This window comes from Eptatretus burgeri, chromosome 9, assembly GCF_056783735.1.
Source record: "Eptatretus burgeri isolate ZD-2024b chromosome 9, Ebu_testis_v1, whole genome shotgun sequence".
Lineage (NCBI taxonomy): Eukaryota > Metazoa > Chordata > Myxini > Myxiniformes > Myxinidae > Eptatretus > Eptatretus burgeri.
The window spans coordinates 108,261,448-108,280,481 of NC_140969.1; the positions used below are offsets into that span (position 1 = coordinate 108,261,448).

Genomic DNA, 19,034 nt, shown 5'->3' on the forward strand with positions numbered 1-19,034 from the left:
ATGGTCATTGAGGAAGAGGGAGAAGGAGGGTGGGGAGAGAGGGAGAATGAGACTCGGCGGTGGTATGCAAGATATGGGAGTGGGTGGGAGGGGCAAAACAAGATTTGAGGGGTGGGAAGAGGGGGGGAGATTTTGTTTTTTATATACATCGTCGAAGCTCATATGAGAGCTAACACACAAACGCACAACAGGGAGCAGAAGACAAGAGGAGTGGGAGAGGGATGGAAAAAAACAATGGGGAACAGAGACATGAGGAGATCTGTGGAAGGGAGAGGGGTGAAGCAGGGTACACAGCGTAAACAAGATGGACACTTCAGGGACTTTCAGGTTCTTACTCGACAGGGACTTTCAGGAAGGAAAGCAGGGAATTTGAAGGAGGTGGGTTTGCAGTGGATTAGTGGGGGTAGAAAAGATAATGGTTTTGGATGGGGGAAGATAAGAGATGGTGGAGAACAGCTGTTTTGAAGACCTGGGGGAAAGAGTGCGATTGAAGAGAGTGTGGGTGTTTGTTCCAAAGGTGGGGAAAAAGAGGAATGAAAGAGTGAAGGTGAGCAGTGATTCGTGATTTTCGGTAGTTTTACCAGAAGGGGGTTGCTGGCGGACCTTGAGCGCCCTGCGGAAATTTGGTGGGGACAAATCACAGAGAGAGCAGGGGGGGGGAGGCTGAAGAGGAGACTGAAGAAGACAAAAAGACCACCAATCTGCCTGTGGTGAGAGCATGAGACACCCAAAGGCTGAGCCTCATCGCAGAAGATATCAATTATCCAAGATCACTTGGTTTCCACAGCATGAAGCCAAGAAAGGTGAGAGGCGGGAGCAGTACTCCATCAGGCTGTGGACGAAAGCTTTGTATGTGGTCAGGAGCTCAGGTGTGCCAAGGAAGGACTTTGCACAACGGAGGATGCCCAGTTGGCGAGTGGCTTTGGATGCCAGCTTGGAAATGTGGCTTTCCCAGGAAAGGTCATGGCAGTAAGAGAGACCTAGAAGCTTGACTGAAAGGACTTCTTCAAGAATATTGTTGAGAAAGTAGATGGTGGTAGGGGTGGGGGGGGGGGGGGCGGTTCCAGACAGTCCTTTCAGACCGAGATGTGATGAGAAGGAAGAGAAAGCATGTTGGAGATGTTGAGCAGTGTGCTGAATGAGAGTGTGGAACATTTGAAAAGCATACAGTTTGGGATATCAGAGGGGGAACTGTTCGTAAATCAAAGGACAGTGGAGAGATGCTAGGATGGGGTGCAACATGGGACGGGCAAGGAGCAGGTATCAGCCACTACTCTTCAACCCTCAAACCCATCCAGGCACAGCCAAGTGAGCCTTACAGAAAACTTTCTGCAAGAATTCACTTCTCCTAAGAGAGAAATAGAGAGTAAAAGAGATGAAAGAGAAGAAAAAGCAAGAATTACAATGAATAGAGAGAAAATTTGAAAGAAGCATGAAAGGAACAAAGAAGAAAGATGTCGGGAAGAACCCAGATAGATAGATTTCAGCAGTTACTCCCCAGACTCAAACATAGCAATATGTATAAGCTACCAAAGTGAGAGTTACCTTTTCTGGTTTGTTGTGTTCATGGTTTTTATAAATTGTATTCGGTAGTCTGTTGAACTTTTCACATACTCTGGTAATCCCGCAGCCATTGCTCTGTGTACTTGATTGAGTTCCATCAGGCCGCCACCTCCTTCTTTCCTCGGCAGGTACATTCTCATGATGCACTGATTTATGTAGACCAATTTGTGGATAGTGAGGTGTTTCTTCGTTTTGACATCTAATTTTTTGATTTCCACTTGTGGCCAGTTTATTATTCTGCCGCTGTGCTGGAATACTGGTATTGTAAGTTGGTTTATGGCTTTGTTTTTGTTTCTTGGAGAGAGATGTTTTCAGGATCAGCCTCGTTATACACAGGTATTCTTAAGCAATTGTTTTGCGCATTTTTTATGACATATTTGGTGGCCCTCTTCTGATGCTTCATTGTCTCGCTCCTGTATTGTTGTATCTCGGTTGATTTTTTTTATGTTCGTTTTTGTTGGTTTCCCTAGTACGAATGTGCATTTGGCACACTTATCTCAGCCAAATTCCACTTGACTATTGTTCAAGTACCATTTCACTACTTTCAGTTGTTCTTCCATTTATTCTTCATTCAGTGCAAAGAGTTTTAAATCATCCATGTCCAGTAGATATGTCACATTTCTTTGTTTATTTGAATGTTATTTTGTTGGATGTCATAGTATATCAGTGTCCTTACTCATTGATGAGGTGATTTAGTGGATCCAGGACCAGGCAAAACAGTAGCTGGGAATTGCTGGCCCCCTGGAAAATTCCGCATCGTATCTTCATCACTCTTGGTATTTGAATCTTTCCTTCCGAGTGCTGCTGTCGTAGTGGGGTATTCCATAGATCCATGGCTTTCTCAAATGGTTTGATTATTTGGGAATTTATCTTATACATCTGCATGCACTTTATCATCCATGAATGTGGGATGCTGTCAAAAGATTTTTTTGTGCATACGGTAGGGGATGGATGGTGGATTACACTGGAGGATGAGATTGTGGCTCAGAATTCACAGCAAATAGCTTTAAAAGCAACAGATTTAATTTATAATGAGGATGATGTGGTACAGGAGGTGAAAATGGCAATTAAAATATTCAGATAACCGGAGACCCGTATGCGCACTTAAGGGGGCTGCAACAGTTCAGTGCTATTCTTAACGCAAATGTTATCACAGGTGGACTCAATTTGGGAAATCTTGATGAAGGTGTAAGCATGTGCATGTGTTTTTTCCTGTGAAGCGTGGGGAGGCACAGTGTGGCACAGGCTGGACTGGAGATGCCAAAGTACAGGCACAGCTTCAAATCACAGGCAAGTGTCAACCTCGGTCTCTGCAGCTTTGGCGAGGCTCTCCGCTTTTCCTCCACGCTGTGCTGCCTGGCTCTGTGGCTGGCAGGGTATCCAAGCTGTATTGTGTGGCTGGTTATCTCAATCACTATCCTGGGCTGTCTGTCCTGTGCTGATGGATGTGCAGCTCGCTCTCTGTGTCCCAGGCTGTGTGTGAGGCATGTGGCTGGTTTCCTTTTATAGGCAAGGGCTCTTCCCCCTCTTCCCCCCCTCCCTCCATGCTATGTGGGCATGTGCACTCGCAGTGCTGAATAGCACACATTGTTACACCATTTGTAAAACCCATCTGCGAGGTTTGAACTAGCACACATGGAGAATGCCATGTTGAGGTACGATTGACGGACAACAGTGTGATCTAAGAGTTACACAAATGGAAGATGGGTAAGAGAAACAGACACAAAGGTGAGGATGATAGGGAAGCTACCTAGACATCATTTTCTGGTTGATTCTAATTGGGATGACTTACAAACACTTACATTAACGCTCTTTAAGGTATAACTGATGAATATTTAACCCATCTTTAATCCCGAAGTAATTTTTGTAACAATATATTTATTATTATTCTTTTTTCACAAATAACTGTGCAAATGCTGAATTTGCTTTGCAGCAAAGATGTACATTTAACTCGTTGTGTTACTATATATATATATATATATATATATATATATATATATATATATATATATATATATATATATATATATATATATATATATATATATATATATATATATATTTTGCCATTTCCTTATAAAGCTTAAAGTTTGTTCTGCTGTTCTTCCCCCCTGACCCACCCAATACATAAAGAAAATGTAAATGTACCAAGCCTGCATAATTTTGGCAATGTTATACAATAGCCAAAGCATGTTCAGCTGAATTATTAAATTGCTGCAAATTGTTATACGTTGCCTCTTTCATGATCCTTTGTAACATGTATTAATATACTTGATGTGTTGCAATCCTCGTTTATGTCAATGGTAAAGACCTTTCTGTCACTATCCTAATATGTTTCTGCATTTCCTAGCACTCTTACTACATTTTTTTCTCTTTATATTTTTTGTCACTCCTCTGTCAAGCAAGAAATGTGCTTCATTATATTTCAGGATGAATGTAGGGCATGACTGGTGATAGGTTGTCGCTGCAGACATTGATGAATGCGAGGGGAGCTCTGACTGCGAACACATCTGTATGAACACGTATGGAAGTTATAAGTGTCACTGTCGAACCGGCTACTCACTATCTCCAGATCGACACACCTGCACAGGTATACAAAACAGTAGACTGCCCGCTATGTCACTTTTGCAATGAAATAATAATAATAATAATAAAAAATGCTTGCATACAATTGTGTTTACAAAAAATACACAAATGGAACATAAACATGGACTTTGCAACATATTGTTGTGACAAACTCAGTTATTGTCACCTGTCACTTAGCCCAATGTTCCCTTATCATTAGGAAATAATTTGTATTGCAATAGGCACCAAACATTTCCTCAAACCGAATCATTAGGTGGCACAGTGCACATAAAACATCCCAATTTATACCTAAAACAGGGTAGAGATGCCATTCTCATGTTGGTAGTTTTGGAGAGAAAAAAAAAGTCAGGTGTGGCAATCAATTAAATGCAATAGTTCAGTTAATTATCAACAGGATGTAGATGTTGTTAGATTACATTCATGTTAATGGTATTTTTGGAGTTTATACATGCAAAGAAAATATGGGATGTGCATATAGCACAAGCATTGTGGGCCAAACTATTGTGTATAATTGCAAGGATATTTGATGACCTGTTCATCTAAAATATTGAGCTGAATAATGAAAATGTACCACCATACTTTTTTGTACTGTATTGCTGTGCTGTACTGTATTTTATTTCAAAGTAACCTATGGGAGAATGTAGCAGAAATATTATTTATATTTGAGAAGTATTCATGAAATCTTCTTCTTCAACGAAATTGTCTTCAGGGTACATTAACTTTGTTGTATATCAACTATTTATTAAGAATTTTTGTTATATCTGGTTGGCACACCATTGACCTCAGTCACTGTCTTGACGGAACGTGATTGTAATGTATATTTTATCATGATGGAGCATATGTGTATGGAGCATACAGTGGCATGCAAAAGTATTCACCGCCTACCAATAATGCCACTTTAGCTGAATTACGATGATGTCAAAACAATTTTTCCAAATAAACTTTTTTATTCATAACTGAAGGGATTAAACTAAATCAAAACTAGAAGGGCACTCGGTGGAGTGCATACATCCGCCACGTAATGCCTGATCCACGAGAACATATCGGGCCAATTTCATTTTTGAAATATCATGCAAAATATCGTTTTTGGCTCTATCAATGGTGAAGAATCACTTTAAAAATTAAATAATCCTCATATCCGAATTCGGATCGTCACCAAAATCGAATCAATTTGTCCTAGCGACACAACCAACCTGTCCACCAAGGTTCGTCCGAATCTGTGCACAACTTTTTGAGATATCATGCTATATATCGTTTTTCACCCAATCTCTCAATGGTGAAGAATTGCTTTAAAAAATTATCAGATCCGGTTCCGGATCCGGATCTTCACAAAAATTAAATCCGTTCTTCTGTGTCACACACCCAATGTGTCCACAAAGTTTCATCCGAATCCGTCCACAACTTTTTGAGATATCGTGCTATATACCGTTTTTGGCCCGATCTCTCAACGGTGAAGAATCGCTGAAATAAAAAAAAATTATAGTAGTCGGATCCGGATCCGGATCTGGATCTTCACCAAAATCTAATCAGTTTGTCCTTGTCACACATCGAACCTGTCCACAACTTTTTGAGATATCCTGTGTACAGACAGACAAACAGACAAAAAGGGATGAAGACAACATCCCTTAATGGCGGAGGTAATAAAGGCCAATTACTGCACCATCGTCCCAAGAAGAAAGCCAGACATAACAATATAAACACACATACACACACACACACACACACACACACACACACACACACACACACACACACACACACACACACACACACACACACACACACACACACACACACACACACACACACACACACACACACACACACATACACACACACAAAAACACACATATATATATATATATATATATATATATATATATATATATATATATATATATATATATACTAGTAACGATGCCCGTCGTCGACGGGCGTCACTGGCAACATATGGTAAAAGACAGATAGCATGAATGTATTTTAAACAATATATTATATCATTTTTATCCATTGATTTATGAGGATGTTCAATATCACTGTTAGGATCAAGGCTTGGGCTTGGACTTGGGGGGATGCTTGCAACAGAATTTTCATCAGAGGAGTGACTTGAGGAGTCTTCATATTCCTTGTTATTATTGGCATCTGCCATCACGATCGAACTCTGACTTGTGAGACGGTTGAAGAATTACTTTTATGGAGCGGTAGACTCAAGGCTCACTGAAGCTCTGAAGGCTCGAAGGCTATTTCTGTCGGTTCAAATTTCAAGGATCAAGCGACCATTGTTGTTCAACTCAAGTTGGGTTGCCACATTTTTATGTGCACGTGCTCAATCCCGCACCCACCCGGAAAAGACCCAAGTACACTGTCAGTACTCACCTCCACACTAAAACGATGATCATGATTTTGGGTTTAACCGTAACTGACCGGGCGATACTTTGTTGGCAGTTGGTCCGGCTGGGCAGCGGGTATCGTTCGATGAAAATTTCAAAACGGCAACCATGTATAGAAAAGCAAAGAAATAATTTGTACTTAGTCAGAAAGTCATGGTTTTGTGAAGAAACTATGGCACATGGAAAGTTCAAATTTGTCAGGTATGAATGAACTCAACTGTTTTCTCCCCAAATGGAGCGTGAATCTATGAGCCGCTCATCTTTGTGGTCCTCTAAAAAAATGGGAAACATTTTTATTTATTTTTTGTGCAATAATTCCTCCCATTTTGCAAATGGAGTTTTTGAACTGTTTAACTACCATAATCATCAAAACGAATTTTGAGGGGCCTCTTAAGGAAGACAATAATATCATTACTATATATGTCAAAGCTTGTTTCATTTCATGCAGTAACAAAAATCTGATGGTGGAACAAAAAAAGGAGTGTACCGAAATATTCATATAATGTTGGTTTAACTACCATAATCATCAAAACGAATTTTGAGGGGCCTCTTAAGGAAGACAATAATATCATTACTATATATATGTCAAAGCTTAGCCTGGTGTTGGCGCAGTGGTTAGGGCAGCGGCTTGGGATCCAAGAGGTCCTGAGTTCAAGCCCCGTTGAGCCACTGAATTAATACACCAGGGGGTTGACTCAGCCTGTCATCCTTCCGAGGTCGGCGAAATGAGTACCAGTATACTGGGCCGGTGTATACCCCGGTTAAAATAGGTGTACCATATCCCTGTGTCGTAAGAGGCGACCAGGGTTGCGTCAGGAAGGGCATCCGGCGTAAAACATGTGCCAAATCACTATGCGGATCATAATGGATGATCCGCTGTGGCGACCCCTAACGGGAGCAGCCGAAAGAAGAAGAAGAGGAGATATATGTCAAAGCTTGTTTCAAACAATGCAGTAACAAAAATCTAATGGTGGAACAAAAAAAGGGGCGTGCCGAAATATATATATATATATATATATATATATATATATATATATATATATATATATATATATATATATATATATATATATATATATATATATATATATATATATGTAAACACCACACACAACCACACGCACGCACGCACACATATACACACACACGCACACATACAAACACACACATATACATATATATATCACACACACACACACACACACACACACACACACACACACACACACACACACACACACACACACACACACGTACAAACACACATATATATATAAACACCACACAAACACACATATACACACACACACACGCGCACACGTACAAACACATATATAAACACCACACACACACACACACACACACACACACACACACACACACACACACACACACACACACACACACACACACACACACAAACACGGATATATTATGCACTGGTAAGTACTTACAAAAGCTATTTTATTTGAAGTTATAACCTTAACTTATAAGCAATTGACTGATTTTCCCATCTGCCCGGATCATCAGCTGGGCACCGTTTTTCATCAGGGTTTCAATCCTTTCAGCCCAGAACCTCTCTAAACTGTGGACCCACAACCCCGGTCCTCATCAGTGGATTTCTCAACATCAATGGACTTACAACCCAAAGTTGTGTCCAGTCAGTCAACACAGCAATGCAATATCCTAATTCAAACTTGGCAATTATTTTTTTGACGAGTATGTTGATCGCCTCCATTTGTTTGTTTGTATGTTTGTGTGTTTGTGTGTGTGTTTGTGTTTGTTACTTGGCAAAATTTTTTTTTTTTTGACAAGTCTGTTCATCGCCTCCGTTTGTTTGTGTGTTTGTGTGTGTGCTTGTTTGTTTGTCTGTCTGCTCGCCTTCAGCCCAAACCGCTCAACCGTTCGTACTGAAATTTTCAGAGATTAATGCCACCGACCCTGCGACGGTCCGGCATTGAAGTTTCATAAAATTTGTTCGACTGAAAAGGTCTATGTCGGCCAATAGGTCAATTTGAGCCAAATTTTCTAAAATCCTCAATTTTCATCCATTTGACTTGAAATTTGAAGAGCATTTGCTGATCAGATCACCGAATTCAACCACCTATTAATTTTGAGGTAAACATAGGCCAAAGGTCAACATATACTTAAAGGTCAACATTGGCCAAATTTCTAAAATCCTCAATTTTAATCCAATTAACTTGAAATTTGAACAGGATTTTCATATCAGGTCAATGAATTCAACCACCTATTAATTTTGAGGTAAATTTTCTAAAATGCTCAATTTTCATCCGATTGACTAGAAATTTGAAAAGCATTTTCAGGTCAGGTTGCTGAATTCAACAACCAGTTAATTTTAAGGTCAAAAGGTCAACACAGACCTAATTTCTAAAATTGATAGATCGGGCCAAAAACTAAATATATCACTCTATCTCAAAGTTGTGGACGAGTTTTGACCAAACAAGGTGAATGAGTTGGATAGGTGACAAGAACAAGCAGAATGGATTTTGGTTCGGATTGGGCCCATCAGTGGGATACAAAACATGAACTGTTCCACCTGGCAGAGGTATGCGCTCTACTGAGTTCTATTCTACTTTGTGCTGTTTTGCCAACTTGGCACTCTATTAGTGATTTTTCATTTGGGTGTTTGTTTTTGTGTTTGTCTGTCCGCTCACCTCCAGCCCAAACTGCTCAACTAATCATTCTGAATGTTTCAGAGATTAATGGCACCGACTCGGGGAGTCGAGATTTGTGAAGAGGAGGGGGAGTAATAAGTTAAGAGGGGGTTTGGGAGGAGGTAAGTGTGAGGGGAGGGGTTCTCCACTTGCGTTTCGTAGTGGGATTTGTGGAGAAGGGGGATTGGTGGGGGAGGGGGGGGGATAAAAATCACTGGATTGGCGAAGAAGAGATCAGCTCAATTGGGATTGAGAACAAGTCATAATAAATACACCAAGCCTAAGGACACTACATGAATGGCTTTAAAAAAAAAGGCAGGACTGAACCATTCAGACAAGTCTAGACCTTCCGCAAGGTAGAAACAGAAAGTACGAGTCGCCTCATATCGGGATGTAATAAACTCATGTCAGCTGCACACACGAAGGCACAACAAGGTTTGTTGAGTAATCCACTGGCACATCTGTAGAAATTTAAATATCCCATTTCCACAAAACCCATGGAAGGAAACACGAACCAAAAGCAATTGTTGAAAATGAGGATAATGCTCACGTACTACTTGATGAATGCAGTTTTGCATACTTTTCTTAGAATCCTTTCAAGCCATTAAAACTTTGATCATTTTGTACCTTCCCACTAAAAAAATGCAGTAGATTTGTGTTTAAACCAAGTTCATAACTTAAACCAATTTTGAGTTAGGCTGTTAGCAGAGAGCATTAACAGAGCATTGAGCAAAATATGCCAACAGCCATGGGAATGCAAGGAATAGGTGATATTTTGGGCATTAGGCCTTCTTAGTTGCAAAGAGGGAGATGGTATCAGGTGGAAGGCTGATATTGAGTGGGAGTGAAGGTTGAAATGCCAGGGATGCTTGTGCACATGAAGTGGGAATAGCCCCTGACCCCTGCTCAGCCCTTTCATGAGTAGTCAAAATGAGTCACTCTCTCTCTATCACTCAAAGTGCACCTGCACCTCTGACTCACTCCCAGTCCATATCAACATTCCACCCGATCTCACCTCTCTCTTTGCTCTGACAAATGGTTAACCCCAAAGCAGCTTCTCCTTGCCATGGCAGCCATAGCATATTTAATTTGCGTACTGCACTGTTGATTCAATCTATCATTTCTATCATATAATCTTCATCAAAAGGAACATCAACATTATCACCAGTTCACCAAATCCTTTATGCGTTGGTACCTGCTCTCAGATTTGTACTCTTATTCGACTCAAGTATATTTTGTTACATCTTTACTTTTTCCACATTTCTTGCATGCAGTTTGCAATTGTGCTTCACAGCTTTGTAATTTGGCTGAGATGATGTCACATCACATGATTGACTGAAGTGCTCACCTCTTTGGTTTGACTTCCATGGAAGTGTGCTCACCTTTTTAAAGAAAACAAAAATCAACCTAAATCACATTTTTTTTAGTGAAGACAAACGCAGTTACTACTTTGGAAGAGTAAGTTGTAATAAAATTTCTTAGCTGTGTAAATAATATTTTGATCAAGTATATCTGAAAAACGAGGTTGAATGTATCGTGTGTTAGGGACTTTGATTCACACTCTCATGACTTTGATTCTGACTCTAAACAGCTTGCCAAGGTTAATGCTTCACTGTTCATGATTTGTGGGGTTTTCTTTGATTGCAATAAGTGATATATCACGAAGCAAGCAACAGACCACTCATTTGTTTGCACGAATTGTTTTTGGCCATACTGTTTCACATTGTGGGAACCTTAGATTATCTTTACAAGAGCATAGTTAATGTGGTGGGGAATTGGAGATGTTCCATTAATACATATGACGTACCTTTTTTTTCGTTTTATTCCACCATGGCCCTGTCTTTCATCAACCTGTTGATTGTTTACCTTCGTAGAAATTGGAGGGTGTACATTTCTGCCATTCCCCATCCTTCACTCTTTTCCCCCAACTTGTTCTTCTGCCCTTTTGTACCAGATGTGGATGAATGCCTCCTATCTGGCTCCCGTTGCCAGTTTCAGTGCCACAACACAGAGGGCAGTTTCCGCTGCACCTGCCCCATTGGTTACCAGCTACACGGGAACGGGCACAGCTGTGTTGGTGAGCGCACAACCTGGTGCTTCGTGATGCACTCTTAAAAATCTCCCTTCCATGGGGCAATGGTCCTGGAATTGCAAGATGTGCAGGGGCTATCGGACAAGAACGACACATGAAAGAAATGAGGATAAAGGTGTGTAGCAAAGAGAGAAAGGAGCTAATGAACATTGGGTTGTAGCGACATAGATCTCAGGAATATGAACCAAACCCGAACACTGGCCTAGTGGCATGCTACACCGACCTGTTGGGTCACGTTGGTATGATGCAATTGTTTGTGTGTGCGCACCGACATGATGCAGATGTGGACGAGTGTGCAGAAAATGTGCACAACTGTACAGAGGAGCAGACGTGCTTCAACTTGTATGGCAGGCACGCCTGTGTTGACACCCTACGCTGTGATGATCCTTACACAAAGTCTTCTGAAGAGTGAGCATCCAGCACCCATCATGAATCACAAATCACCCACAACCAGAGCTGCAGGATTTGATTTGGTGACTTTCATTTAATATGAAGTGTGATTTGACTCATCCTGAGGGCAGATAGCATGTTCATCAGGACTCGGATCTCGAAACTGATATAGAAACTGACTCAAACAATTCCTTTTGAGTTGACTAAATTGTAAAGCATTATAAAGTTGTCCTCATGCCGAGGTTAGCACAACGTCACCGCTTTATTGTGGAAGGAGAATATGCTGCTTTAATGAAACCTGAATTGTCAGGCTGTTTGGCACTCCCATCTGAGCACATGGTCCAAGTTCAAACCCCACTTACTATGTTTCTTTGTCCCACGTAATATATCCAAGCCTGTCCATGAGTCTTAGATTACCTAAAAAAATTATTCAAACTTAGTCTTACATCACAATAGCACCTTCACTCCATATTCTATACAGATGATTGTTTATTGTGCAGACTATGCTGTAAAAAGGGTGGAAACTAGCTTTTTCAGATACACAAAGGGTGCACAATGTAAAAAGCATGAGTTCATCATTTTAACCACTACTTGTCCTTTTCATGGTACCAATTATTCCCACCCCCTTGTGGAGTCGTGCTATAAAAATTTTTGTCCCAAGTTTTTCACAAACTGAGTGACCACACCCGATGTTCGACTGAAGGTGATTTGGGCAGGAATATGTAATTTGTTCAGGGTGCCAGTGATAACTCGCCTACTCTTCATGAAAGACACCACAGGCTCTTTAAAGTCTACCACTAATGCTAACAAACAAGATGCCCAGGTTGACATCCATCCAATGGACGGTGCTCTCAATGATGCAACGTCCTGCTGCGAAGCAGCAATACGATAGTTTATAGTCGGATCGGAAATCAAATCCAGACTAGATAGCTCAAAGGTAAGTGCGCTAACTTGGCACCATCCTGTTGGGCTTTTCATTTTCAGTATTTTAAAGTAAAGACCACGACCTTCCAGTTTTTCAACCTTTGTGCTGAAATATATAATTATGTTCCAATACAGCATAAGTATGTAACAACAAATGGTAATATACTTTTCTTGTTTTCCCAAAGATTGTAATGGTGTTCAGGTGTTGTATCATAGAGTACATTAGTACTCCATATGTAGGGATGGCACTGGAATAAAATGGCCGCCCATTCAAAGGTGTACAAAATGATACACTTCGAAACCACGACAGAGAAGTCATAAGCACTTAAAAGCTAATGCCTTTTATTCCCGAACATTTTCATCACTAACAAGAATCGATATAGAAGGAGCAGGAATTTGGACGTTGGCTCGTGCAATGCCCCTTTCAATTCATCGAAGCGAAGTTTTCTGGACAAACCGTGTCCTTCTGTTATTGTTTCATTTCATCTTGTCTCTGTGTTGTTGGTGATGATTTCTTCCAACTTTCCATGTTTAACTGAACCTTGTTGTGGTGTATTGTCGAATCCATGTCCCTGTGAGTGTCTGGCCAACTTGCCAAGGCCTCAGCTAGTTGGCATGCCAATTCTATCTCTGCTGTGATGATGTATGCCTCGTTCCGCATTCTGTATCCGATGTTCTCCTTGTATGCTCCTCAACGTTTTCTTATTTCCCCATTCTCGCTTCAAACAAACATTTTTTCACTCCAAAAATCACTCATTCTGATTTTCATCAAAACCCCATTCTGCCTGTTATTTCCTTCCTTCGTTCATTCTTTATCTTTTCCTTTCTCAGGACCTTTTACTTGAACTAACATTCCTCCTCATTGAATTAATTTTCTTCTTCTTTTTAAAAGCTTTTAATAACATTTTAAAATGCTTAATTTGCTTTATTTGTCTGTCAGGAACAACACCACACACATTGTTGTTCTTCATAATTATCTATTACTCTTTCTCTTCACAAGAGTTCCTTAACAAACCTGTCTAACTCACAAACTCTCCGTCCAGCGACTGACTCCTTAACCGACAGCAATATTTTCCTAGGTCCCTTCAACAACCCCTCGTTTCTCCCATTACGTGATGTCTGTCTCCGTATATCTAAATTGAAGATCAGAAGAAGTCCAGTTTGTAGAGGTTGCCTGCACATGACCATCAACTCTTGAAATCTCACTATCTTATGATTTGGGGTTTGTCTATGTGTGGGTCGGTTCCACAGCTTTTTTTTTTTTTGTACATAATGTCAAGGCTCATATGACAGCTAATAGAATCCCAAGCCAGCCACCCAAACCATAAAGCCAACAACAGGCATCGTTGCTCCTTCAACCTGAATCAAATTGAAGTTTTCCAAACTGGATCCATCATGTTTTATGTGAAACTCGCAGAGTACCTGCTCTACAGGTGATCATGTTCCAGGCATGCAACATGTTATTCTGATGCATACCTTTATTTGGGTGGAGTATAGGCAACTATGCCTGGTGTTGGCTTTATGGTTAGGGTGGCATACTTGGGATCCTCAGGTCCTGAGTTCAAATCCCGCTTGGCTGTTTAATTAATACCAGGTGGGGTTAACTCAGCCTGTCATCCTTCCGAGGTTGGCAAAATGAGTACCAGCTTGCTGGGATGATTGAGCCATTCGCCCATTCGAGTATACTGTGCCACAATGGTGACCCATTTAGGATTGTACCTTATAGTCCAGTTGACTGCTTCAGCAGCACCAATGCTCTGCATATAGTATGGTCCCAATGGATGGATGGATGGGCAACTGACAGCTCTGTGTAGGCAAAAAACCCCCCATGAGGTTATGTGCATGAAGCAAAAACATACCTCCTGCATACAATTCAAACCACCAGTCGTCTGCAATGGAAAATGTGGGGACAGGAATACTTCACTGTGAATGAGGGAGACTTGTAATACCCTCCCCTCTCTGGAGACAGTGTTGCACGATACACATTTACAGAGAGAATTTGCGTCCCCCCCCCCACCACTCTTCCAATACCACCGGCAAAGATAAAAACACCCCTCTGCACTAATTGGTGTCGCACTGATCCATTGTGGCAAGTCTGGATGTAATTGGCCTAGAACTGTAGGAGTAGCGCAACACACAAACACCAGTCCGTGAATTATAGTAAGGATTTTCGTCTGTCTGCTATTGTACACCATTCTTTCCCTATTCCATACCAAGGTGATGCATGATGTCATTGCTGGGTGCCGAAGGAAGGGAGTATTCAGTTTTTACTCCATTTGTTGCTTGCAAAATCGAAGATTTTTCAAGTATGTTGGTCAGTCGATTTTGTTATGTTGTCTGTCTGTCTGTCTGTCTGTCTGTCAATCTCCTACAGGTCACAATTTGAAATCGATCTTCACGAAACTGCACCACATGGTAGAGTTTTCCGTATGCAAGAAGGCTATTGTTTTTGAGGTCAGAAGGTCAACATAGGCCAAAGGTCAACAACGAAGGTGGTATTTCTAAAATCCTCAGTTTTCATCCGATTGACTTGAAATTTGAAGAGGAGTTGCATGTTTGGTCATTGAATTCAACCAGCAATTATGTTTGAGGTTAAATTTGTTTTGTGGATTTTGCAAGTTTAATGCTTTCCTCGATGTCTTCTTCTTCTTTGTTTGTTTATTTGTCCAGGCGATATCTCAGCCACCCTTTGATCTAGGAAGCTGAAATTTGGGGACAAAAGTGAAGATGCACTTTGGCAAAAACTTATTTTTGATTTATTGATTAATCAATTAAATGATGAATTTCTTAATTATTATTATCGATTTATTAATTACTTGTTTATTTTATTTCTCATCCTGGCAATATCTCAGGCATATTTTGAGCTTGGAAGATGATATTTGGACATAATGATCAAGTAATTTGGCTATAAAAGTGTATTTTTGATTAATTGATTAATCAATTTATCGATTAATTATTAATTTTTCGATTAATTACTTAATTTTCAAAAAGTTACAGATTCGGATGAAGCGGTGGTGGTTTAAGTATGCTATTCAGCAATTGATTGAGAAATTAATTATTTTACGATTATTATTTATTTATTTTTAATTCTGCAATGAATCAATTAATCAATTTGTGTACACCTCTCCCTCCCAATTCCGACTCCATGTGCTGCAGGGTGGCATTGCCGGGCACCGAAGGTGCCCTGACGATGTTGCACGCTGGAGGATTGTTATTTATTTATTTGGCATGGTGGCAGTGTACTTTGAATGTACCGCTGCTTGTTTATATTTCCATCAAAAATTTTACATGATAAATCATACTTGGTTGTCAATGTTGTTGAATTTGTTTTTTTATACAGCCTCAGTCTTCTACGTCACCAGAGTGTAATCAACTTGGTTTTGAGGTTGTTTTGTCATCCTGTTTTTCACTTCTTTTTTTTTTCCAAAAATGTTGGCCTTTCTACCTTTTCAACCAGTTCTCCAAAAACGGTGAACCAGTTGAAACGGGGCAAAGCTCCAGGGATCTGTGGCATCCATGCCAAACTTCTCAAGGCTGGTGGAAATGCTGCACTCGTGTCGTTGCATGCAGTTTTGTGCTCTGCCTGGAACACAGGCATCATCCCAACTGACTGGAAGAGGGGCCTTGTTGTCCCTCTCTGGAAAGGGAAGGGTGATCGCCAAGACTGCAACAACTACCGAGGGGTGACGCTGCTCTCAGTGCCGGGCAAGGTCTTTGCTCGGATAATTCTCGATAGGGTTCGCCACCATCTGCTTGAGCACCAGCGTCCAGAGCAGTCAGGCTTTACACCAAAGAGGTCAACGATTGACCGTATCCTTGCACTTCGTGTCCTCACCGAACGCAGACGAGAGTTTCGGCAGGGGCTGCTTGCAGCCTATGTTGATCTCTGTAAAGCGTTCGATTCAGTGAATCGGGATGTCCTCTGGAGGATTCTTGGTCTTCGTGGGGTGCCACCAAAACTGATCGATCTGATGTCTGAACTCTACTCTGGTACTGAGAGTGCTGTGAAGTGTGGTGGTACCATCTCTGACTTATTTCCAGTTGTTACTGGAGTTCGTCAGGGATGTGTACTTGCCCCCACACTTTTCAGCACTTGTATGGACTGGATTCTAGGGAGGATGTCGGAGAGATCCAGTTGCGGTGCGTCATTTGGGAATGTCAAGATCTCGGACCTTGACTTTGCAGATGATGCAGTCATCTTTGCGGAGACTTTAGACATCCTCTTGGGGGCCCTCGAGGTGCTGAATGAGGAGTCGGAGCCGTTGGGATTACGGGTTTCTTGGGTCAAAACTAAGATCCAGGCTTTCGGTGACATCTTGGATGCTGCTGTCCTGTCTGTGTCTGTTTGTGGTGAGGATATTGAGGTCGTGGAGAGATTCACTTACCTTGGCAGTGATATTCATGTCTCTGCTGGCTGCGAGTCAGAGGTCAATAGATGTCTGGGTCGGGCCTGGGGAGTCATGGATTCACTGGATCATGGGGTGTGGCGCTGCCGGTACCTGTGCGGGAGGACGAAAGTCCGAGTCTTCAGGTCCTTGGTACTTCCAGTCTTGCTCTATGGGTGCGAGACTTGGACTCTGACCAAGGATCTGAGACGGAGACTTAATTCCTTTGGTACCAGGTCTCTTCGGAGAATCCTTGGCTATCGCTGGTCGGATTTTGTGTCCAACGAGCGGTTGCTGAGAGAGACTCGGATGAGATTTGTTACCTGCATAGTCCGTGAGCGTCAGTTGCGGCTGTATGGACATGTGGCTCGTTTTCCTGACTCTGATCCTGCTCACCAGATTCTCTCAGCGAGGGAGTCTCATGAGTGGAGGAGGCCAGTGGGTCGACCACGTGCCTCATGGTTGCAACAGGTTGACCATCATCTCAAGGAGATGGGGATGGCCAGACGGAGGCCCCTGGAGTACCGGCGGAAAGTGGACGCAGCGACGTGCTGTTCTGGCACATGCTCCCATACCTGACCTGACCTGACCTACCTTTTCAACGCTATCCTATTCCCCCTCGCTTGAAAAGAAATAAATAAATCCCTCCAAAAATTCCCTGCCTGTGTAACCAACTTCCACATTCTCTTCAATCTCACTCTTCCCTCCAGGTCCTCAAGACAGCTGTTCCACCATTTTAAACCACATGTGCTCTCCAATCCACCATCTCAGATCGTCCCCATTGCAAAACCATGATATTTTCTACCCTCATCAACACCTCTCACCACCCTCGGCAATAACCCTTTGCCTTCCAAATTTCCAGGTTTCCTTCCTGACAGTTTTCTTCTGTATCCATCTTGTCCACCTCATGCATCATTTCCTGTCCCCCATTCCTCTCCACACCCCTTGCTTGTCCAAGTCTCCCTCTAGCTTGTCCTTCAACTCCACTGTTTGTGCCCCCCACCCCCCCCGCTCTCTACTGCTACTTTTATCCTGTTACATCTTGATCGATTCAATGTACTAGCTTTTCCACGAGCCTTAACAATGTATACAAAAAAGAAAATCAGCCATGATCTTTCTTATGCAAAGCACATTTTAAATATGGCCTCAAAGACAGTCGGACTGGGCAACCTCCATTGTACAAACTCGTTCCTTGGCACACCTGAACTTTTATCTACCGACAAGGCTTTGATCTGCGGCTTGATGGAGTACCGCTCTCCCCTCGAGGCTGGTGTCCCAGCCTCAAACCATGTTCATCTTGATGCCATGGAAACCAAGGCCTTCAAAATAATTGGAATCTCCCACAATAAAGCTGAGTCTCTAGGTCTATCACTTACACATCACAAACAGATCAGTGGTCTCTGTTTTCTACCACGTCCTTTCTGATGCTGCACCCTCTGCCCTTTCCTGCCACCCCCCCCCCCCAAGTTTCTGCAGGGCACATACAGTCTGCCAGTCAAACTCTGCAAATCCAGATTCACTGCTCACCTCCACTCAATCATTAATTTTTTTTCCCCCACCTGTGAAACCAAGTTACTCAGTCTCTTCAATATCATCCTTCTCTCCAGAGATTCAAGACAGCAGTTCACCACCATCTCAGGTTAGCTCCCATCCATAACCATTAGCTTTTCTACCCCATGAACCCTCCCCAAACCCACCTTTTTCGGGGTTTCCAATTTGTCCTTCGACTTCTGCAATTACCTCTGCCACTGAAGGTGGACAGAGGTTGTTTTCACTATATCTTCCGCTTGCCCTCATTCTTCCCTATTTCCCTTATTTCACCATCTCCCTCTATTTTATCCCTCAACCCTGCTGTTGGTGTGTCCTTCTCCCCCTCCCCTTCTATTCCTCTCTTTGTTGTGTTACATATTGGTCCGTTCTGCATTCTAGCTTCTCCACAATCCTTGACACTGTGTGCAAGAAAATTAATATTCTCCACATAGTGTATAGTTGTATGTTTCTTATTGTTTCTTATCCTGAAATCTATTTA

The 19,034-nt window shown here is 41.8% G+C and overlaps 1 protein-coding gene across 5 annotated transcripts in view; it reads left to right on the plus strand.

Annotated features, from left to right (window-relative positions):
* LOC147020884 (fibulin-5-like) overlaps window positions 1–19,034 on the plus strand; it is a 148,880-nt gene that overhangs the window by 109,003 nt on the left and 20,843 nt on the right. For 4 of the 5 annotated variants that reach the window (XM_085896619.1, XM_085896616.1, XM_085896615.1 and 1 more), the window contains 3 exons: window positions 4,034–4,153; window positions 11,169–11,291; window positions 11,588–11,714. In XM_085896619.1, coding sequence (XP_085752745.1) covers window positions 4,034–4,153; window positions 11,169–11,291; window positions 11,588–11,714 — 370 coding nt within the window. The remainder of the gene's footprint in view (window positions 1–4,033; window positions 4,154–11,168; window positions 11,292–11,587; window positions 11,715–19,034) is intronic. The other variant, XM_085896618.1, reaches the window with a different exon arrangement.